Genomic DNA, 23,621 nt, shown 5'->3' with positions numbered 1-23,621 from the left:
ACCCTGCCCCCCGGCCCAGCCCGCCCCTGTAGCTGACCCTACCTACAGTTCACTATTACTATTTATATGTTACAGAGATTGCTTGCATGTTACAAAGACTGCTATAGATTGTTTATATAGTAAATAACAAAAGACTATTAAACTGAAACTATTTTTTTTTTAATGTATGCTAAGGATGGTTTGGGGAGGGGGTTAAATCGTTGGGCACCAAGTACTGGGTCACATGGAAGGCCTACCCAGCATGGGTTCTTCTGGGCTATGTAAAGTACTTTGTACAGGGTCACTTTATTACACACATGGGGTATCTTTACTTTGTGCCATCTTCATCAATGCCCTGGGACCAGGCTAGGGTCCCTGTAGGGGGATACTCAGCTCTAAGGCGGACCTCTACACTTAAAGATGAACATATACTATGCACACTGCACTGCAATTCTAATTAACTCTCAGTTCCCCGTGCCAATGCACACCTTCACCATAACTTGCATTTTGGAGGGACATGCTGGGTCAATGTCCATATCCACCTCTCCAGCACTTCCCACTACAATTCCCAGTAGTGAACTCTGCTTGGGCTCCATACGTGCACTCAACTTAACTCTTGACCTTCTGTACATCTGTACAGGATGGGAAACCTCTGCAATGCAATCCGCTCCCATTGCTATGGGAGACAGCTGGCGGAAGGAGTGCCAACAACATCTCCCTCGCTCAGAATAAAAGGGTGAACTGCTCCAGATGGTGTACTGAAGAAAACGCCCTCCTCAATGTGGAAGTCAGGTGCAGGTTCAGCATGAGCAATATTGAAGAAATGAATTCTGGACAGCCGCACTCTGATAAAAGCCTTTATTGTAATGAATAGTCAACGTTCATATGACAACAGAAGCAGGACAAACCACTGATGCGTTTCACAATATCATTGTTCTTTAGTCATAGCTAAATGGCCACATATTGTTTGACAAATATATACCAGATTCAAACATGTCCCCTAATGAATTCAATGATTTTAAATTACAAACACATGTGGCCAAAAAAGGGGGCAGGGGTGGAAGAGATACATGCATGCATACATACATGCAAGGCCCCTGAGAAAACATGGAAAAAATGGAAAACCTGGAAATAGACCACAAAACGAGATGGTTAACATAAACAAAAAAAAGAAAAAGGGGATTGCTATATATACATGTACATATCAAAGATACACATATATAAGAAAATCCAATATCTCAAAATAGTCAAAAAAGTAAAAATATAATAAAGACATAGTAAACTATCTCCATGTATAATAAGGGGGAAACGCATGAAAACATGAAATCGTAAGGCCTCTTTCACACGGGGCGGATCAGTAAAGATCCGCCCCGTGATGATCCGCTCGCTCAGCGGGGATCGCTCCGTTGTCCCCGCTGAGCCAGCTGCGGACAGGGCGGTCTCCGCACACTGTGCGGGGACCGCCCTGTCAGCTCTCCATTCTCCTCTATGGGGATCGGACGAGCACGGACCGTGTGTCCGTGTTCATCCGATCCGCTCTGCAGACGGACAGAAAAATAGGATTTTCCTCCGTCTGCAGAATCGGACATTTGCGGAGGCGGACAATAGCGGGTGTCTGCGGATGCTCATCCGCAGACACCCGCTATCCCATAGGGATGAATGTATGGCCCGTATTTCATCCGCAAACGGATGGATGAAATACGGACATACCATCCGCATGTGTGAAAGGGGCCTAACAATAAAAACTAGATACATTTATAAACAAAAGTACATGTGCAAATTGTTGCGAAGCAACTTTTAATAGTAAAACCATGTTTATAAATAATGTCTAAAAATCTACCAAAACATGTTGGAACGTACCATGTTTTTATGTAGGAACTTCAGTTCACGGGGTGCCACTAAAGAATAAGGGCACAAATACAAATACAAAGTGGCAGTGTGATGATGTCTAGTAAATAGTTAGAAAAATGCTATTAATTAGTGGTGAGTACATCAAAGAACACCGCTGTTTAACCACATGAACATGCAAAAATAATGTTTAGTAGAACCCCTACAAATATCAAAATCTCGGGAGACCCGAAGACTAATTGGGATATATAATCACCAGCAAAACAGCAGGAAAGCAGCAGCAGCAAAAAAAAAAAAAAAAGACGCAGGAAAAACACAAAAAAACACAGGAAAAAAACACAAAAAAAATAAACACAGACAAATTTAGGAAAAACCCCATAAAACATCAGTTTAAAACAAAATGTATAGATTAAAAAAATCAACCTCAATTGAGAGTTAATCATAATAATATGACGTATTCTACTCAAAATTTAATGCTGCTGGTTTCCTGGTATTGAGGGAAAAAAATATAATAAACTTCCCTCTTGCAAAGCGCTCTTATGCCGCGTACACACAATCAGACTATCCGCCGGACAATCCGCCCGTGTGTGGGCTCCGACTTCTTCCGACTTTGGGGGTCTTGTCCCCCTCTTCGGGCGTCTTGTCCCCCTCTTCGGTTCTTCTTGCCAGGCTTCCACTTTCTTCCTATAGCTCTTTTACTAGCGGTGGCCCGGTCTTCTGTAGCTGCCACCTCTTCTTCCAACTTTGAGGGTCTTGTCCCCCTCTTGGGTGCTTCTTGCTGGGCCTCCGCTTTCTTCTTCCAGCTCTTTAACTAGCGGTGGCCCGGTCTTCTGTCGCCGATGTCTCTCTTCTTCTCTTCTTCTTCCTAGAGATGTTGACTCAAAGCTGTCTCTGGCCAGGTCCTTGCTTATAATGAGTGTGCAGACCCACACAGCTTGCAGATCTCCAGTAAGGCCTGAACACAGCATTGGAGCATTCTTGCCACAAAAAATCTCCTTGAAATCTCCACGCTCAAGACCCTGATCTGAGATTACCTTGAAGAAAACTGAAACCCCAGACTTCTCCGCTCAGTAAAAATACTTTGGAGTTTCGTACTTTGCCTCAGTGCAAATCTTGTGTGTTTTCTGCCTATTCTCACACAGTGGCAGGGTCAGCACTGTCACATAAACAGTTTTAATCCAAGTATATAAAAAGTATACAAATATATTTACAGGTAAAAGCACTTATCTGTGGCCCAAGACCATGTCCTGTATCCATCAGTCCAGGTTAGGAATCCAGCTATGGACAGTGGAGGGAGTTGCAACTGTAGGGTGTCTGGGAGCCTGGGTTTGGCTCAAAAGGTCCTGTCAAGTGCAATATGTGGAGTCCAGCGGCCAAGAAGCAATGAAGTTTCAGATCAGGGAAGTTGTCTAGAAACATGTTTGAGTGCAGAATCCTCTTTGTCAAGCCTGCAGACCCTTACATTTTAGAGGGTGTAGTAGTAACCCCCAGCATTGGTATCCGCAATTGCAGTAGTGACCCTCAGCATTGGTGTTGTGGACATAGTATTGACCCTCAGCATTGGTGTCAGAGGCCACAATAATAACTCCCAGGATTGGGGTCAGTGTCTGCATTATAAACACCCAATAATGAGGTCAGTGGCCACAGCAATAACCTCCAGCACTGGTGTCAGTGCCCACAGTAATAACCCCCTGGACTGGTTTTAGTGGCCACAGCAATAGCCCCTGGCATAGCTGTCAGTGGCTGTAGTAATAACCCCCAGCATTTGTGTCAGTGGGTGCAGTAAGAAACCCCCAGGATTGGCACAAGCATTGGTATCAATGGTTGCAGAAAAAAAAACCTTGCAGCTCTCACATTGATGTTCAGCGGGTTTACCTTAGCAACTGCTCCTATGGTGCTTTCTCTCTCATGTGCAGCTGCCTCTGCCACTCAGCAAGGATCAGAACTTTAAAGTAGTTCTAAAGGCTGAAAGTTTTTTTACCTTAATGCCTTCTCTGCATTAAGGTAAAAAACCTACTGAGCACAGCTCCCCCCACAGCCCCCTTTATATTTAATTGAGCCTGATCTCGGTCCAGCGCTGTGCATGAGAGAAGCAGTGCTCTCCACTCTTTACCTCCTCATAGGCTCACAGTGGTGGGAATAATTGACTCCGGCTGCTGTCAATCCCAACCAGTGGGGAGAGATCTGGGGGGGGGGGGGGTCCGGTTGCGCTCTCTGTGTTAATGAACAGAGAGAATGCACTTCAAGAGCAAGTCCGCACAAGTGTCCCATAGCAAGCGGCTTGCTATGGTGGGCACTTGGCAGGGGAGAGAAACCAAGAGCGCCGGCTAGGGTCCTGAGAAAAGGATTGAGGCTGCTGTTTGCAAAACCATTGCACAGAGCAGGTAAATAGGACACATTTGTTATTTTCTTTTTTAAATATGGCTTTAATTTACTTGTTGGTAGTGGCTTCACTAGGGTTGGTGTCACCCAGGTGCGATAAAAAATGGTGTCACCACCCCCCTTCATCGGACTCTCTCCTGTCTAGTCTGCCAAAGTGCACAGAAATAAAATGTTATGCTGTGAGTGGTGATTCAAATGAATAAACGTGAACTATGGTCACAGCATACACTTACAGTTTTTATCAGCATTGTAAATCGTAATAGCAAATCTTATGTTGTGATTGCTGCCTTTCTGCTAGTCATCTATTTCCACAAATTCCTGGATTTCCATCATAGTTTTTAGTTTCTCCTCTGCTGTTTACTTTCAATTTATAAGGACTACATATCCCATGGTACCTTGCTGCCTGCAAGTTGTGATTCCTGTACTGACTCTGCCTCCTGAAACTCCTCCTTTCAGCAACTTCATAGTTCAGAAGGCAGACTCTGTGAGTTCTGTAACCTATCAGGTGGACATTGTGATTGCCTGTCACAGAATGCAAGGAAGTAAATGTGATCTCAGTATTTCAGCATCTTCACAAAGTGTATTTACAGACCCTTTAGGATCATTCAGATTAATAGGATTAGGCTAGAAATAATTGAAATGCAGTGTGGAAATGAATATAGCTCAGAGACTTTGAAAAGGATTTCATGTTTTTACGCAGTTATAGTCACTTACACACACCTGGCAAAGAGTATGGTTAGACACAACCTATGCTGTAGAAAGAACATTCGTCACAGTGCTTACACTTTTCTTACTACATCATGCTGCATGATTATTTTAGAATAAAATAAAACTTTGCTACTTCCTCATTTTCTACTCACAGGAGGTAGGTTTGGCACACTTTGAATGTCTAGACTGGTTGATCTTCCTCTTTCAGGTAACTGATTTATACAGCTGTTAATTTGTTTTTGTTTTTTCCAACCCAAATATACTTTTTATTAAAAAAAATCTGATTATCTGACTGTGCAAAGGGGAAGTCCCAGTGACCAAAAAATATACAGGCAATGCAAATGCACACCTAGTGTATTAGGCAAATGTATGACAGTAATGTTGTTTGGTAAGTTGTGGACAAAATTCTCAGTATGTATGCATTTGCACTGCCGGTAAATTTTGTGGACACTGGGACTTTCCCTTTGCACGGCCAGATAATCAGATGTTTAGAACTGAATTCAAGCTGCGACACTGGATAACTTCCCTTCAACGTCATGACACCTTCCCGTACCAAATGACCGCCTTCACACACACCTGCTTGTCTGGGTCTCTGCGGCACCATTTCCTTGATTTACTCCTCACTCTACGCCAACAGCACCTCTACCTCCCTCTCTTATGTGCTTACATGGGAACTAGACCCGTCTCCCATTGATCTTGCAGACTGGAGTAGCCTGGTCCAGTATAGTGAATGTCCCCCTACGCTGGCACTGGGTCTCAGCCATTGCTCAGTTAAACCCATCCTATAGTGATAGATGCTTCCAGGGGCGTGGTCAGTGAGGAGATTAAATACACATATAGTGGTCCTGCCTCTTGGGATTTTGGTCAAGGGTCTTTTGACTCCTAACTACCCTCTTCCACTTACTTTTCCATAAGGACCCCATATTTGCATTGCTCCATTGTCCAATCCCAGGTCTCTTCTCTTACCAGCAGAAAATTGCCACATATTTGTTTATCACAGCTAAGCACACAATAGCAAGGGCCTGGAAAAAGCCAGCTCTACCACTTTCGGAGCTGAAATACACCTTGATGACCCTCATGATCCATGAAAAGATGATCAGTATCCTCCATGACTCTCATGCTAAATTCCTCAAAGCATGGACCCTGTGGTGGTCGTGTGCATTTTCTACTTATCAGAGACTTGATTAATGCAATTTAAAAATGCTTCAATCCTCTGTTTGCTATTAACATTTGATTTAGGAATGAATGGAATTTTCTGGATAAAAGAATTCAGAATTTTCATCACTTCATTTTCAGATTTTTTCATCACTATACTCAAAAACGATTGTTGATTTTATCCCATTAGCTATTAGAAAATCAAATACTCTGAAAATGAAAATGATTTTTTTAAAACAAAATTCAACTGGTGTAGGCCAGCTTTGGCATCAATGGAACTGGAAAGTTCTCTGAAGGCAGTGGAGGTTGTCAAGCCATGTTGGGTAAAGGGGGGCCATGAAACCTTGCTGGAGAGAAAAATTAATTCTTGATGAGAGGAGGCATTAAGCAAGTAGGTCTACTGTTGGATGATGCATTACTGCTGTTGGATGGTATAGTTTGCCACAACTTTCTTTGACATTTTGCCATGTTAATACAGCATTTCAAACACAAAAGATAGGATGGCTGCACACTCAATCCTTGCAAAAGGGTTTTATTCCTGTACAAAATCCATTGCAGGAGAATATCAGCTGTGAGCAGCAGCTTTTCTCTACTTGGACTTTAATACAGCACTTGTAGCTCATAGAGTAGCCTTTCTCAACCTCTGTCAATCTCTATAATACAGAGAAATGTTTCCATTCCAGTGATGACTCTAGCATATGACAGATTGAGTCAGCATAGCACCAGGCACGACGCCTGTCCAAAGGTGTCTCTAGGCTAAGGCTCTGGCCCTGGGACCTCTCATGCCAGGCACTCGACCTGCTCACAGAAGACTTTCCCCTCAGCTAAAAACCCTTCTGGAACAGGCTGCTTTGTCAGAGTTATGCTCAACTCAGTGATGACAAATTCTTGTCAGCTTTTTGGCCAGAATCCACAGCCCCATAGCCACCGGCACAGACCTCTGGGAACTCAACAGTGACTGGCAGGTGATGTGAAACCTAAAGTCCCTGAGCAAAGTCTATGTTTTTTAAAACTACAAAATACTGCCAGATGACAGGGACTGGGAAAATAATAATCCCTACAGTTCAGTATCAAGAATTACTTATCTTAAGGGTTATCTTAACCACTTCAATACAGGGCATTTATACACCTTTCCTTCCCAGACCAATTTTTAGCTTTCAGCGCTCTCACACTTTGAATGCCACTCAGTCATGCAACACTGTACCCAAGCAAAATTTCTATTATTTTTTTCATACAAATAGAGCTTTCTTTTGGTGGTATTTAATCATCACTGGGTTTTTTATTTTTTGCGACATAAGTGAAAAAAGAGCAAAATTTTTGAAAAAAACACTTTTCCTGGTGCCTATCCATGGCAGCATACCTGTGACAAGCTCCGCCTTGGCTCCTCCCTCAGGACTAGTGAATATTATAAAAGAAAAGGTTAGTACAGCCCCCGCATTCTCCTTTTTTTCCTCATACCTCATGGCAGTGAATCCTGGTCGGCGTCCTTACCTTCTGCATTCGGCAGCGTCCGTCCGGGTTCAAGCCTCTCCCGGACGCAGTTCCTTCTCTTGGGCAGCTAAACGCGCTTATAAGGTTGGAAGTCCCTTCTGTAGGATCTTTTGGGACAAGCAGTTTGTCTCTTAAGTAAGAGCTTTATCTGCAAATTGATCAGGCACCAGCTCATTCATGGTAACGGAGGCAGCAGCTATTTCTACATTTCTTTGTTTTTTCCTTCTCTCTTTTCTTCCTTCCTTTCCTTTCCCTTTTTTTAGGTTTTATATCTTTATCTTTTCCCTTTTCTCTTCCCTCTCTCTTTTGCTCTCTTCCCCTCCCCAACCTTCCATTTCTTTCTTTTCTTTTGACCTCCCATTTGTTGGTTTCTCCCTCTTAGCCCCTGTCGCCCCTCTTAGCCCCTGTCGCCATTCCCGGCTCCATAGGAGCCGCGCGCGCTCAGCGCCGGCGTTTTATTTAACTTTCGGCGTTCCCCGCCGTGCTCTGCGCATGCGCCGGCGGCGTGAGGCTTCTAGCTTACTGGTCCGCCGATCGGCGCATGCGCAGTGGATTCGGAGGCCGCGGTGGCCATCTTTGATAAGGGCACAGTGACGTCTGTGCCCTCAAAATCTCAAAGACAGGATAGAGGCGTGCCCTGCCTCTCCTGTTCTACTGTTTATCTCCCTGATGGCCTCAGTGGAACGCCTGTGGCTGCAGGGAGAACTGCAACTCTGAGTTAAAAAAAAAAAAAAAAGAGAAGATGGATTAATTAATTAAATAGTATAAAATTAAATAAACATTAAATTATTAAATAAAATTAATAAAAAATAATTAAATAAATTATTTTATTTACAAAAAAAAAAATAATAATAATAATAATTAAATAAGTTATTTTATTTACAAAAATAAATAAATAAATAAATAAAAAATTTTAAATATATATATAATTTAAATCCCCCCCCCCCCCAAAAAAAAAAAAAAAAGGACAGGAGGACAAAATGTAGATTTAGACGTATTTTAGATGTATTTATTAAAGTCCCTTTTTTCCAGTCAAGGACACGGTTGGTTGATTTTTCTCCTCTAAAACTCTTTTCTTAGCTGCTGCTTCTGCTAATCCGTCTAGTATGAGCCATTCGCCACCCGCACAAGATCCTACTCTACACCTGAGGTAAGGACCTACGTCCAGGTAAGTTGATACACTTTAAAAAAAAAAAAAAAAAGAGTGCACTCAGGCTGGTACTTTATGTATTTCAGTCCTGTACGCCAGAAGATGTCTAAGAGGACCTCAAGGCGACATGAAGGCGATGATGACTCCAGTCACAGCAGAGACAGGTCGTCCTGGCATGGGGATTATAGAAGTGGCAGAAAGCATCGGCCAAAAAGGCACCATCACTCATGCTCCCCGAGACCTAGATCTCCAAGATGTCAGACATGTGGAGCTGCCCCACTTTCAGACAAACTGATCTGTTTGAGATTGCCTCAGGGACGATGCAGCTGAAGGTCTGCAAATGGCGGACCTACTTAAGAAAGCAGTAAAGGACTCCCTTGCGGAATTGGTAGCCACAATGACGACGCAACAACCAGCGTCTCCTCCTCAGGAGCAAACGGCTGAGGCTGAGGCTTCCATCCCGGGGATGTCCACAAGTGGAATTTTTCGTCTGTCGCCGGCATCCTCCTCTAAACATCAGGAAGAGAATGCCATCTCAGAGGAATCATCTGATGACCTAGATGCCTCTGGCTTTGCTTTCGCTATGGTCCAGCCTTATGTACAGGCAGCTAAACAAGCGATCGGCTGGGAGAGACCAACACAAAGGTTTAAGAAGTCTAAATCGTACTTCCCCTTTCTCAAACGTCAGATCTCCGTTTTTTCCTCTCATGGACGAGATCAGGGATGTGATTGAGGAAGAGTGGGAAAAGACAGAGAAAATGTTCTCTATTAATCGGTTGGGAAAGTTATTCCCTCTCTCATAGCCTGATTCCGCAATGCTGGAGGGTTCTCCAGTGGTCGATGCAGCAGTGGTAAGGTTGGCAAAGAATGTCACATTGCCCCCGGAAGACTCAACTTCTTTTAAGACTCCAGATGGCAGACAACGCCTGTAAACCTGTCATAGCCCTGACATCAGTGTCCAATGCGCTACGCGTCTGGACAGATAATATAGAGTCAGCAGTCCAACAGGACATCCCAGAGGAGGATATAATCAAGGCCTTGGATGAGCTGAAGTTCTCAGCAGACTTTATTGGTGAAGCCGTCATCGATTCAATTCGTTGCTCCGCAAGGGCAATGCTCCACACAGTTATGGCCAAATGGGCTTTGTGGCTGAAACCGTGGGCAGCAGATATCGCCTCCAAACAGAACTGGTGCAAGATACCATTTGATGGTGAAGCCTTGTTTGGGGGAAAAAAACTGGACAAGGACATCTCTCGAGTCACTGGTGGAAAATCAGGCCTGCTACCCCAAGACAGGTGATCTAGGCGCTCCAGGACAATCGCACCTATATTTCAATACTCCAAGAATAAGGATTACCGATAGTCCAGGCAGGGAAAAGGCTTCAGGCATAATTGGGAAAGCACACAGTCCACGTTCCTCAAAACCCGAAGACAGAGACCAATGCCTAACCCACAGGATTCTACTATATCCTTTCGACGCCTGGCCAGCCCAAGCGATTCCTGTGTGGGCCAAGCTAAAACACTTCTCAAAGATCTGGGAGCAAAAGTGCAGGGATTCTTGGGTAGTCTCCACAGTCAAATATGGCCATTTTGGGCCGTTCCTAGACAAACCTCCCAAGGTCCTCTTCTCCCTGACAAGGGTGTCAAGGTTCCCCCCTAAAAAACGGAAGTGCTACAGCAATCTCTTCTCTCCTTGCAGTAACAGCAAGCGGTAGTTCCAGTGCCTCCATCAGAGAGATTTTCGGGTTTTTACTCAACCCTGTTTCCAGTCCCCAAGAGAAATGGAGGGTGGAGACCCGTGATAGACCTAAAAAGTCTAAATCGTTATTTCTTCCTAGTAAGATTCAAAATGGAGTCACTACGAACGATTATTTGTGTAGACCAATCAGGGGGCTGGATGTTGTCAATAGACTTGCAGGACGCTTACCTGCATATACCCAAACTCCCTCCTTTCCAGAAGTATCTGAGATTGGCGGTGGGGCAGGTACATCTCTAATTCCAGAGTCTTCCATTGGGCCTCTGCGCATCGCCAAGAGTCTTCACAAAGACCCCAATTGCCATCATAGCCCCTCTGAGAGAATTGGGGCTTCGGGTATGCCACTACTTGGACGACCTTCTACTGCTGGCAAAAGACTGTGGAACAGGTGGTATCTATCCCAACCCATACACTTGACGACCTTGATGCTCAGGAGTCTGCATTGGTAGATGAAGAAACAGACACTTCTGAAATCACGCCGTTAGGGCATGTCGACTGGATCACAGTTAATACCAATGCCAGTGCAGCAGGTTGGGGAGCACACTGCAACCGGATCTCAGTGCAGCGTAGATGGTCCTTCCATACAACAGGCCTGGTGTCGAATGTCCTGCAGGTCAGAGCGGCCTACCTTGCGTTACTAGCCCTAAGGTTCGAGATTACAGGGAAACCTGTTCTCCTCCGAATGGACAACAGGGCTGCGGTATCCTATGTACACCGGCAAGGGGGGACACGCAGCAGGTCCCTCCTGAAGGAGGTGGAACCCATAATACTCTGGGCAGAAAGGAATCTAAAGGACCTGAGGGCAGTTTATCTGCCCGGCCATCTCAACTTGAGGGCCGACCGCCTTTCCCGCAAGTTTGCGGATGCCAACGAATGGTCTCTACACCCGGAGATTTTCGACTGGATAGTGAACCAGTGGGGTCCCCTCGAGATAGACCTATTTGCAACAGCACTCAATACCAAGCTTCCAAGGTGCATCTCAAGGCTTCCTCAACCCCAAGCGGAGGTATTAGATGCCCTCTCAGCCCCCTGGGCATGCAATCGGGCCTATGCCTTCCCTCCACGGCCTTTCATTCCAAGATTCCTGTCAAGGCTTATGATTATGAAACCTCGACAGTGATAACGGTCCTACTGTACTGGCCAACACGCCCTTGGTTCCCCACAGCAATGTATCTAAGTACCCGACTTCCAGTCAAGGTTCCAATAATACCTCTTCGCCTCTCGCAAGGATGTCACACCCTTCCAGATCCCCACAGGCTGGATCTTCACATCTGACAGCTGAAAGGGAAAGGTTCCAATCTCTAGGGTGTTCCAACAAAGTGATCGCAACCCCGCTCAAGGCAAGAAAACCATCCACAAACAAAAGTTCAGGGCCTTCATGATTGGCAGAAGCTGTGATCCAGATTCCCCATCATCCTCTCAAATTCTTGAGTTTTTGCAGGCAGGCCTAGACCTAGGTCTTGCACTAGGTACACTAAAAGTACAGGTATCAGCATTTTCATTGGCAAACCAGTAGAAGATGGGCCGAAGACTCATTAATAATACAATTCTTCAAAGCTGTCAAAAAGATCCGACCGCCAACTAAACAATCTTTTCCCACTTGGGACCTTGCTATTATCCTAGAGTCCTTAGCCAGTCCACCTTTTTGCCCCTTCGGAGTCAGCATCGCTTTGGAATCTAGCCTAGAAGCTAGCCTTCCTGATAGCTATAACCTCTGGCAGACGGATTTCAGAGCTCCAAGCTTTAGGAGCAGATCATAATCATATCATATTCTATCCGGACAGAGTAGAACCCAGAACAGTGCGAGGATTTATTCCCAAAGTCGCATCATCCTTAAACATGTCAGAACCTTGGGCACTCCCAACATTTTCAGAACAGGACTCTGGTTCTCTTCATGAGCTAGACATTGCCTCCACTTTGAAATGCTATCTGCAGGCCACAGCATCATTCAGGGATTCCATCAGGCTGTTTATAATTCCCTGGGGTAAAAAGAAAGGCAAGGAGGCGTCAGCAAGAACGATTGCCTCATGGATCGTTAGACTCATTCACAAGGTGTACAGGACAAAGGGGCTGGAACCCCCTTTGGCGGTCAGGGCGCACTCCACCAGAGCAGTTTCTGCCTTTTGGGCGGCAAGAGCGAATGTGTTAATTGAAACTATTTGTGGGGCAGCGACTTGGTCGTCCCGACATACGTTTCTGAAACATTGCAGGGTGGACCCAGGAGCTCTTGCATCGGTGGAGTTTGGCAGACAGGCAGTCACATCAGCCCTCGCTTCTTCTAAATAATAATTTCTTTAAAATAGACTTCTAAGCATCCCACCCATCTCAGCTAGTTATTTGTCACAGGTATGCTGCCATGGAGGCACCAGGAAAACAGAAAATTGTACCATACTTACCGTAATTTTCTTTTCCTGGTGCCTATCCATGGCAGCATACAATCCCACCCTCGGTATTCTATATTACGGAGAATGCGGGGGCTGTACTAACCTTTTCTTTTATAATATTCACTAGTCCTGAGGGAGGAGCCAAGGCGGAGCTTGTCACAGGTATGCTGCCATGGATAGGCACCAGGAAAAGAAAATTACGGTAAGTATGGTACAATTTTCTGTTTTTTTTACTTTCTATGATAAAATTTTGCAAATAAGTCATTTTTGTTCATAAATGTGGGCCAAAATGTATACTCCTACATCTCTTTGGTAAAAATAACCCAAATTAGTGGATATTATTTAGTCTCTTTGAAAGTTATAGAGTCTACAAGCTATGGTGCAAATCATTGAAAAATGATCACATCTGATCACACCTAATGCACTGACTGCCTATCTCATTTCTTGAGGCTCGATTCACACAGGGGCAACATGACTTTCAACACGACTTTTGGAGGCAACTTGGACATGACTTGAACACAACTTGGACACGATTTGAGGTGACTTACAACACGACTTTAAGTCGCCCCAGGCCAGGCAACTTTTGCAGTCAATCAGAGAATGAGCTCTTAAGGGGGAACTCCACGCCAAATTTAAAAAAAAACAGCATGGGTTCCTACTCCGAGCGCATACCAGGCCCTTAGGTCTTGTATGGATTTAAAGGGGAACCCCCTACGCCGAAAAAACGGCGTGGGGGTCCCCCCAGATCCTTACCAGACCCTTATGCGAGTGCGCTACCCGGCCGGCCAGGAAAGGGGGTGGGGACGAGCGAGCGCCCCCCCTTCTGAGCCATACCAGGCCGCGTGCCCTCAACATGGCGCGCCCCCCCCACCCCAAAGCACCTTGTCCCCATGTTGATGAGGACAAGGGCCTCTTCCCGACAACCCTGGCCGTTGGTTGTCGGGGTCTGCGGGCAGGGGGCTTATCGGAATCCGGGGGCCCCCTTTAATAAGGGGGCCTCCCCGGATCCCGTCCCCCCACCCTATGTGAATGAATATGGGGTACAATGTACCCCTACCCATTCACCTGTGAAAAAAATGTAAAAAGAAAAAACACAACACACAAGGATTAAAATAGTTTATTGCACAGCTCCGGGGGTCTTCTTCCGTCTTCAGGGTCTTCTCGCCGGACTCCTCCACTATCTTCTGCTCTTTTGCTAGCTCTTTCACTAGCGGAGGAGCCCGGCTTTCTTCTTCGCCGCCGCCCTCTTCTTCCGATTTCGGGGGTCTTGTCCCCCTCTTCGGGGGTCTTGTCCCCCTCTTCGGTTCTTCTTGCCGGGCCACCGCACCTTCTTCTAGCTCTTTTACAAGCGGTGGCCCGGTCTTCTGTCGCCGCTGTCTTCTGTTCTTCTCTTCTGTTCTTCTCTTCTCTTCTGGAGATGTTGCCTCGTCGCTGTCTCCGGTCACAATGGCAGGGACGCGGTGTGTGGCGACTTATATAGGGACATCACAGGATGATGTCCCCGTCCATTATGATGTCACAGTCCCAGCATCCTCTGGGGGAAAAAATACCAGCGGGGGACTCTAGAAGAGGAAGTTTAAAGCTGCTCTGAGTAAAAACATTTCACAGACAAAGTCTAGCATTTTTATTAAAAAAAGCAACCTTTACATTCACTTTAATTTCTTATTTCTCAAGATTCCTTCATGACACAGCCATTCTGAAATTATATTTGTGTTCAGTTTAAAGGGGACTGTGAAAATTAGGAATCAAAGCTTTTGAAAAGATGTTTGTCCAGTGAAATTGTTAAGCTGAATCTCTGAATGCACTAGTTAGAAATGCGCCTTTGTGCAGAGTGCCCCCAAGGCTCTATTCTATCAGGAGATGGTTTGGAGACTGTGGAAGAAGGGGAGGACCAGAGAAGACAGGATCAAACAGTTATTTTATACAATGCAGAGGATTAACCCCTTAGGTTCCTCAGTGAGCATAACATGCTTTACTGCATATACAGACTGATTGTATTTGCGGTGGGTTTAGTAACACTATAATAAATCCTGTGGTCATTGCAATCCCTGTTTCTTTGACCTCTTTTCTACTTTGAATGGTATTCAGCTAAGCAAACTTCATTTGTATGTAGACAGGTCTATGGGCAGCCTACAGAAGCCTCTGCAGCTGAGCCGATTAGTGCTTGTGCAGTACATGTCGCGTTAAGCCCCAGACACACTATCAGATTTTCTGCTGATTTTTTCCATCAGATTTACCAAATCCATGTATTAAAAGGACCTGCCTGATTGCATACAAATTGAAACTCCTACGGGTTTGACCTCATATTATATGGTTTTGGTAAATCTGAATGAAAATATCAGCAGAATATCTGATAGTGTGTATGGGGCTTAAGAAAAAGAAATGAAAAAAAAAGCCAGAGAGCCGCTTAAGTCTGCCACAATTGAGCAATGAAATATATAATCTGAGTTCTGTACTTCTCATTACTAATGTGGTGGGAAGGATGAGGGGCTTTTGGTGAAATAAGTTTTAATTTCACTTCCACTTTAATTTTGCCTCATCATATTGTAGGAGAATTACAGTTAAGACAAATATCAGAAAGTAATGTATCATCACAGTTACACTATGTTCACTTAGTATTTTTTTGTTTTTAGTAAAAGTTCTAGAAGTCTCTGTATTATGCCCTGTACACACGGGCGGACATTCTGACGAAAAAATCCGTCAGATTTTTTCCGATGGATTGTGTTGCATACATGCGGTCGCACAAAGTTTTCGGAAAATCAGATCGTTCAGAACAAGGTGGTGTAAACCACGTAAGACAGGACTATAAAGAGGCCAGTAGCCAATACCTTTTGTCTCTTAATTTATTCTGAGCATGCGTGGCACTTTTTGATCGGAATTGTATACACACGATCGGAATTTAAACAAACGGAATTTGTTGTCGGAAAATTTTAGATCCAGGTCTCAAATTTTGTGTGTCGGAAATTCTGATGGAAAAAGTCCGATGGAGCCCACACACGATCGGATTTTCCGATAACACAGTCCGATCACACAATTTTCCGTCGTGAAGTCCGAGCTTGTGTTAGGCTCAGTTGACACTACTGCCATGTGACTTTGATACTATTTACAGTGCGCTTATGTGGTTTGAATTTAATGCAACTTTACACATTCAATGGGGCCAAGTAGTACTGTAAATCACATATGAGTAGTGCATGAACCTTTTCCAAAATTGCACGGTTCTGAGTCACATTGATTAGAATGGATACCATTGAGAACAATAGAATTTCCCATATGATTCTTTTTTTTTTGTTTCGTAAATTATATGATTCTTTTACTGTGCACTAGTGTGAACCAGGCCTTAAACTTTTAAACTCCAACAGTTTCCAGCTTCCAGCTACTATATTAATTACAGTTGGTAAATTTGGGTGAGACTTTATATTGCCTCAGGACCAAGTAGATTGAAATAGATGAGGTGTTCATGCACATGTAAAACTCTTGGGTCACCATTAGCCTGTTAGGGTTAGAGAAGATGAACTATGCCATTGATCATTAGATCAGTGTGGACAATTGCTGTTACAGTGATCATCACTGTAACAAGCAATCACACTGTAAAAAAATAAAATAATTGATCATATCTTAAAAAAAAAAAAAAGCAATGAAATAAAAAAAAAAAAAATCATACAAAATTATATTTTTTACATACTGGCACCAGTCAGTATTCCTGATCACGGTCATATGACGACACTGTACTACACTGGTGACAATATGTTTAAAAAAAAAATGCGAAATAAAAATTAATTGTATTTAATTTCTTCATCTTCTAAAAAATTATGACAAAAAAATTACAACTTCAAGAAACTTGCCATGCCTTTTACTAAATACTTTGGACTGTCTACTTTCCAAAAGGGGTTATGTTGGGGGCTATTTGTACTGTTCTGGCATTTTAGGGCCTCAAAAAATGAGAGTCAGTCAGTACATTAGAATATCATGCACATGTAAAACTCTTGAGTCACCATTAGCCTGTTAGGGTTAGAGAAGATGAAATATGCCACTGATTGTTAGTTTTTTTTTTGCCAAAAATGCATCAAAAAGCAAAATGCAGACTAATGTAAACAGATATTCCTATGGTATGATAATTTATTGCTGAATTCTTGCTTCTCTCATAGGACTTTAAAATGAGTTCAATGTGTGATTTAGTGTCTCTTTGTCCTCTGTCTCCACCTGCTGACAGTTCTGAAGCATGAACGCATAATAATCAGTCAAATAGAACATACATTAATCTTAATAGCATTATGTATCTTCTAAATTATTATATAATAAATATTATTAATATAACCATTTCATAACAAACAAGTAGATTGTTAGTTTGTGTGTTATTGATCCTTGTATACTGTATAATATTTAGAAATAATAAACTAGACACTAAAAACATTCACACCTGAGCATTTTATAACACAAAAGCTACAAAAGCCTCAACATTGTTTTAAATGGTGCCTGTTCACACTTGAGTGCTCCGACACCTGTCACTCAAAAAAGTACAGGAGACACTTTTTGGGACAGTTTAGGCATTTTTGGCTCCTCAGACTTTAATTGGAAAAATTGTAAGTTATGTTATTTTTCAGGGCTTCCTGCAATCCTGCCCCAAAGAAGGTCCTGTATGGCACATAGCTTCTAAAACATGTAAAAAAACAAACTGTACTCAAAAACATAAAAAAAAAAAAATTGCCTGAGTATGCCACACTAACATATGTGAATGTAGTCCTGGGGCATGCAGCACCGCAATCCTATGACCATTGTGTCCGGCGGTGACCAATCATAACATACCTCCCAACATTTTGAGATGGAAATGAGGGACACCTACTAACAAACGTATGTAGGCATAGGACACAACCCCCTGCCACACCCCCTTAACAAAAAAAAAGGTTAATTAAATCCACAAGGATTTTTTTTTTACCACTACTATTCCTTTATATTGGCTTTTAAAATGTATAAATGCAGAAATTTAGAAATGGGATGAAAGGTTTAGCATTGGGAAACACTATTAGAAAGAAGAAAAGTGCATTTTATATACAACTATATGGATCAGACCAAAATGAGGGAGAAATGAGGAGAAAGAGGGACAGTGCTCCGAATCAGGTACAGTCCCTCGAAAACAGGAACAGTTGGGAGCTATGTCATAACCATTAAATGGTTACATGTAAGCAAAACTGTCATGAATGGCTTCCATTCCTGAAAGCTTGCTTACTATTGTGATGCTGTGATTGGCCCATAGCTATCACATGGTACCTGGGCCAATCACAGCACCCTGTACTTTGTGATTAGCTGTGCACAATCACAGAATCATAATAGTAAACAATGAGTCATGAATGGAAGCCAGTCATGACAGTTTAAACAAATGCTGTTACAGTGATCATCACTGTAACAAGCAATCACACTGTAAAAAAAAAAAAAAACTGATCATATCTTAAAAAAAGAAAAAAAGCAATGAATTTTTTTAAAAAATTGAATACAAATTTTTTTTTTTTACATACTGGCACCAGTCAGTATCCCTGATCACTGCCACAACAGTCATATGACGACAGTGTACTACACTGGTGACAATATGTTAAAAAAAAAATTGCGAAATAATTTTTTTTTTAATTTAATTTCTTCATCTTCTAAAAAATTATGACAAAAAATTACAACTTCAAGAAACTTGCCATGCATGCATTACTAAATACTTTGGACTGTCTACTTTCCAAAAAAGGGTAATTTGGGGGCTATTTGTACTGTTCCGGCATTTTAGGGCCTCAAAAAATGAGATAGGCAGTTAGTACATCAGAATATATTTTCAAATATATGATTGATATATATACATATATACAGGCACATCCCACTTTTAAGTACACAATGGGGTTTATTTACTAGAGCTGAAAGTGCAAAATCAAGCTCACTTCTGCATAGAAACCAATGAGCTTCCAGGTTTTATTACCAAAGCTTAATTGAACAAGCTGGGGTTAGAAGCTCATTGGCTTCTATGCAGAAGTGAGCCTGATTTTGCACTTTCTAGCTTTAGTAAATAAACCCCATTGTGTACTTAAAAGTGGGGTATGCCTGTATATATCTTTATATCTATGTCTATATATATATATATATATATATATATATATATATATATATATCTATGTCTATATATATATATATATATATATATATATATAAATATAATAGTTTGAAGACTCTATAATTTTCATACAGACTAAATATTATACACCGATTTGGATTGTTTTTACCAAAAAATTTTAGCCAAATAAATTTTTTCTGAAGAAAGATTATTTTGTTTGCAAAATTTCATAGCAGAAACTACAGAAAAACATGTTTTTTTTCATGATTTTCTATATTTTTAAGTTTCTATAGCAAAAAATAAAAAACCCAGGTGTGAATAAATACCACCAAAAATCAATTTTTGTGATTTTTTTTTTTTTATAAATTTCATCTGCGTACAGTGTTGCATGACCGAGCAATTGCCAGTTAAATTAGCACAGTGCTAAATAGCTAAAAATGCCCTGGTCATGAAGGTAAAACCTTCTGGAGGCCGAATGGTTAAAATAACTTTAAAGTTAACTTTACAATATACATTAAATATACGTACTAAAATACACTATACTTATAAGAGTTTCTACACTGTATCCAGTGCCCTGCACTCTTTGCTAAAATGCAATATTTTTTTGGGGGAGATTTTCAAGTGACCTCTATAGAGAAAACATTGGGGGTTATTTATGAAAGGCAACTCCACTTTGCACTACAAGTGCATTTGGAAGTGCAGTCGCTGTAAATCTGAGGGGTAGATCTGAAATGAGGGGAAGCTCTGCTGATTTTATCATCTAATCATGTGCAATTTAAAATGCTGTTTTTTATTTTACTTGCATGTCCCCCTCGGATTTACAGTGACTTTACTTCCAAGTGCACTTGTAGTGCAAAGTGGATTCGCCTTTAGTAAATAACCCCCGTAGTTTGCAGTGGCGGCTGGTGAAGTTTTTGGATGGGGGGGCGCCAGACCCCGCCCATCATGACCCCGCCCATCATTTTGGCCCCTCCCACTTCTCATAAAACACGCCCCTTATGTAATCTGAAAAAAAATTGACGTGGGTTCCCCCTCCGAGAGCATACCAGGCCCTTAGGTCTGGTATGGATTCCAAGGGGAACCCCCTATGCCGAAAAAACGGCATGGGGGTCCCCCCCAGATCCACACCAGACCCTTATCCGAGCACGCTACCCGGCCGGCCAGGAAAGGGGGTGGGGACGAGCGGGCCTCCTGAGCCATACCAGGCCGCTTGCCCTCAACATGGGGGGGTGCCTTGGGGGAGGGGGGGCGTGCGGCCCCCCCACCCCAAAGCACCTTGTCCCCATGTTGATGAGGACAAGGGCCTCTTCCCGACAACCCTGGCCGTTGGTTGTCGGGGTCTGCGGGCGGGGGGCGACTGTGACATCAACCCATGTGACCAACCCATGTGACATCAACCCATGTGACACCGCCCCATTGTCCCTATATAAGTGGCAGCGCAACGCGTCCCTGGCATTCCGGCCAGGGAGATCGTCGAGGCAACATCTCCTGGAGAAGAAGGAGAAGAAGAAGAAGAAGAAGAACGGCGGCGGCGGCGGCGGCGGCGGCGGTGGCAGAAGACCGGGCCACCGCCTCTAAAAGAGCTATAAGAAGGCGCGGTGGCCCGGCAGAAGAACCGAGAGGGGGACAAGACCCCCGAAGTCGGGAGAAGAGGCCGGCGGCGAGGAAGAAAGCCGGACTCCTCCGCTAGCAAAAGAGCTATAAGAAGATAGAGGAGGAGTCCGGCGAGAAGACCCCCGAAGACGGAAGACCCCCGGAGCTGTGCAATAAAATATTTTAACCCTGTGTTGTGTTTTTTTTTGTACTTTTTTCACAGGTGAATGGGTAGGGGTACATTGTACCCCATACTCATTCACATAGGGTGGGGGGCCAGTATCCGGGGCCCCCTTATTAAAGGGGGCTCCCGGATTCCGATAAGCCCCCCGCCCGCAGACCCCGACAACCAATGGCCAGGGTTGTCGGGAAGAGGCCCTTGTCCTCATCAACATGGGGACAAGGTGCTTTGGGGTGGGGGGGCCGCACGCCCCCCTCCCCCAAGGCACCCCCCATGTTGAGGGCACGCGGCCTGGTACGGCTCAGGCGGGGGGGGGGGCGCCCGCTCGTCCCCACCCCCTTTCCTGGCCGGCCGGGTAGCGTGCTCGGATAAGGGTCTGGTGTGGATCTGGGGGGGACCCCCACGCCGTTTTTTCGGCGTAGGGGGTTCCCCTTGGAATCCATACCAGACCTAAGGACCTGGTATGCTCTCGGAGGGGGAACCCACGTCAAATTTTTTTTCAGAAATTTGGCGTGGAGTTCCCCCTTCAGAGCTCATTCTCTGATTGGCCACGGCAAAAGTCGCCTGGCCTGGGGAAACCTTTCTGGCTGTGAAAGCTTTTTGCATTCATTCAGCTAAATGCACGAACATTCTCCACAAAGTAGAAGCTAGAAAGCCTTTATGCGGTGACTCACCTCTCACTGTCTGGCAGCTCCGCTCGGGCTAAGGAACGGAGCTGCCTACGTCACTCGTGAAGCAGCCGAAAGCCGGAGGTGACTGCCTGTCTAAGAATGACAATGCTCCCGCCCGTAGAATCACAGTGATTTTACGGGCGGAAGCTAGTCAGCGTTCTGCAGTGCGCCGCAAGGCGGGTTTTTAACCCGCAAATGAAGCGCCATGGATGCAATCTTGTGATTGCATCGACGTGGCGCTTCTCATAGTGCACTGTGACCGGCGCCACAGTACACTATGTTAAATTGTTAAATTACATTTTTTTTTTATTTTTTAAATGTCTTAAAGGGCCCGTTTTTTTTTTATTTTTTTTTTAACTTTTTTTTTTTTTTAACTTTTTTTTTTTTTTTACACCTAGGGAGAGGGGGGGCGGCGCCCGGCCCCCCCCTATGGGCGGGCCGCCACAGGTAGTTTGACTCCCCTCCTGTAAAAATTCTACTGTGGTTTTTGCATGATATTATATACAATGGGCAGTTTCTGCAGAACTTCATATTTATGCAAAGTGTATAAGCAGGAGCTAGAAGACAACAATGAGCCACTTGTTGGGGCCACGTGTCTGTGTCCTAGTTGTAACATATGTACATATGCCAATTTCTAAATTTTTGACTAAGCTTCTATTGTTAAACCCAAACAATTTCTTTTCATTTTTTAGATAATTTCGGAAAGGACAAAACCACGGATTCATGAGTATCAGTCTGAGGTTTTCATGATAATTGGTGGATGCACTAAAGATGAAAGGTTTGTTACTGAAGTAACTTGCCTAGATCCCCTAAGAAGAAGTCGTCTGGAGGTTGCAAAATTACCAGTGTGTGAACAAGAAAGTGAAAGTGAACCGAAAAAATGGGTAGAATTTGCATGCATTACCTTTAAAAATGAAGTCTACATTTCAGGCATGTATGATAATGTATTAGCAAATGTTTTTTTTTATTTGATTACCTGGCAATACAGAGTCCATCTAACAATATGCAGTACTTATTTCTGGCAACATGTTGATAGTTGAATAATTATCCATTCAGGTTTTCTTCGCTTTCATTTTCTGCTTTTTTTGTCAATTAATGTTTATTAAGATTTTCCAAGACAAAAAGAGAATACAGATAATTTTGCGTGATTGCAAAGGACAAGTACAAGGCCTCAGATCCTCTGCTTGTATAGTTGGAGAACAGGAGGTTTCCACTGGTAAGCTTCTTATCACAGGTAAAGGAGGATAATGTAACCTTTAATCAGGGCGGGCACTACCTATAGGCAAGATATGGCGCCAGCCTAGAGCGCACATCAGTCGGGGGCACCGCCCTTCCAGGCAGAAGGACTGCTCTAAGCGGGCTGTCGGTGCTCTTTTCTGGGACACACGTCTCCCAGCCACACCCCCGCCTCTTCAAAACTCTGCCAGAGCCGCTCCATGGCGTTTTGCTGGCAGGGTTCGGTGGTGTGGCTCTCCAGTTGGGTGGAGCCATGAGTGATGGGGCGGAGAGCTGGCAGAGGTGATCTGCATTCCGGGCTGCTGCTACCTTGTGCTCTCAGCTCCAGACAAAGAGGACAAGCTGCCGAGATGCAGCCTCCTCCATGGAAGGTGAGTGGGACTTGTCTGGGGAAATTTTGATTGAGGGGAGGTAATGGGGGCAGAAGGGAGAAGTACCTGGACTTTGTACTGGGGGTCATAGGGCAGAGGGAACCTGATTGGTGGAAACAATCACCTGACCGTCTGTTATGACAGTCCCACATGGAACCGTGTGTGTTTATTATTATACTGTATGTAGAATATGAGCCACACCAGTGTCTGCCTACTAAAGAAATCCCCTGAACACAGGAATATACTATGATCACGGATCAACATAGGGCAAGCCTTACATTTACTACCCTAGCCTGTCTATATACTACCCTAGCCTGTCTATTTACTACCCTAGTCTGTCTATATATTACCCTACTCTGTCTATATGCTACCCTAGCCTGTCTATATACTAGCCTAGCCTGTCTATATACTAGCCTAGCCTGTCTATATACTAGCCTAGCCTGTGCATATACTACCCTAGCCTGTCCATATATTACCCTAGCCTGTTTATATACTACCCTAGCCTGTCCATATACTACCCTAGCCTGTCTATTTACTACCCTAGCCTGTCTATTTACTACCCTAGCCTGTCTATATGCTACCCTAGACTGTAAATATACTACCCTAGCCTTTCTATTTACTACCCTAGCCTGTCT

General features: G+C 43.8%; 1 protein-coding gene across 1 annotated transcript in view; it reads left to right on the top strand.

Moving 5' to 3' along the window:
- KLHL6 (kelch like family member 6) overlaps nucleotides 1-23,621 on the top strand; it is a 109,226-nt gene that overhangs the window by 46,039 nt on the left and 39,566 nt on the right. The window contains exon 4 of the mRNA XM_077488370.1: nucleotides 22,072-22,309. Coding sequence (XP_077344496.1) covers nucleotides 22,072-22,309 — 238 coding nt within the window. The remainder of the gene's footprint in view (nucleotides 1-22,071; nucleotides 22,310-23,621) is intronic.

The sequence above is a fragment of the Lithobates pipiens genome, unplaced genomic scaffold (assembly GCF_037356315.1).
Source record: "Lithobates pipiens isolate NorthernLeopardFrog02 unplaced genomic scaffold, aLitPip1_a1.2 Scaffold_18, whole genome shotgun sequence".
In the NCBI taxonomy this organism is placed as follows: domain Eukaryota; kingdom Metazoa; phylum Chordata; class Amphibia; order Anura; family Ranidae; genus Lithobates; species Lithobates pipiens.
This window is presented reverse-complemented; position numbering and strand designations above follow the sequence as displayed.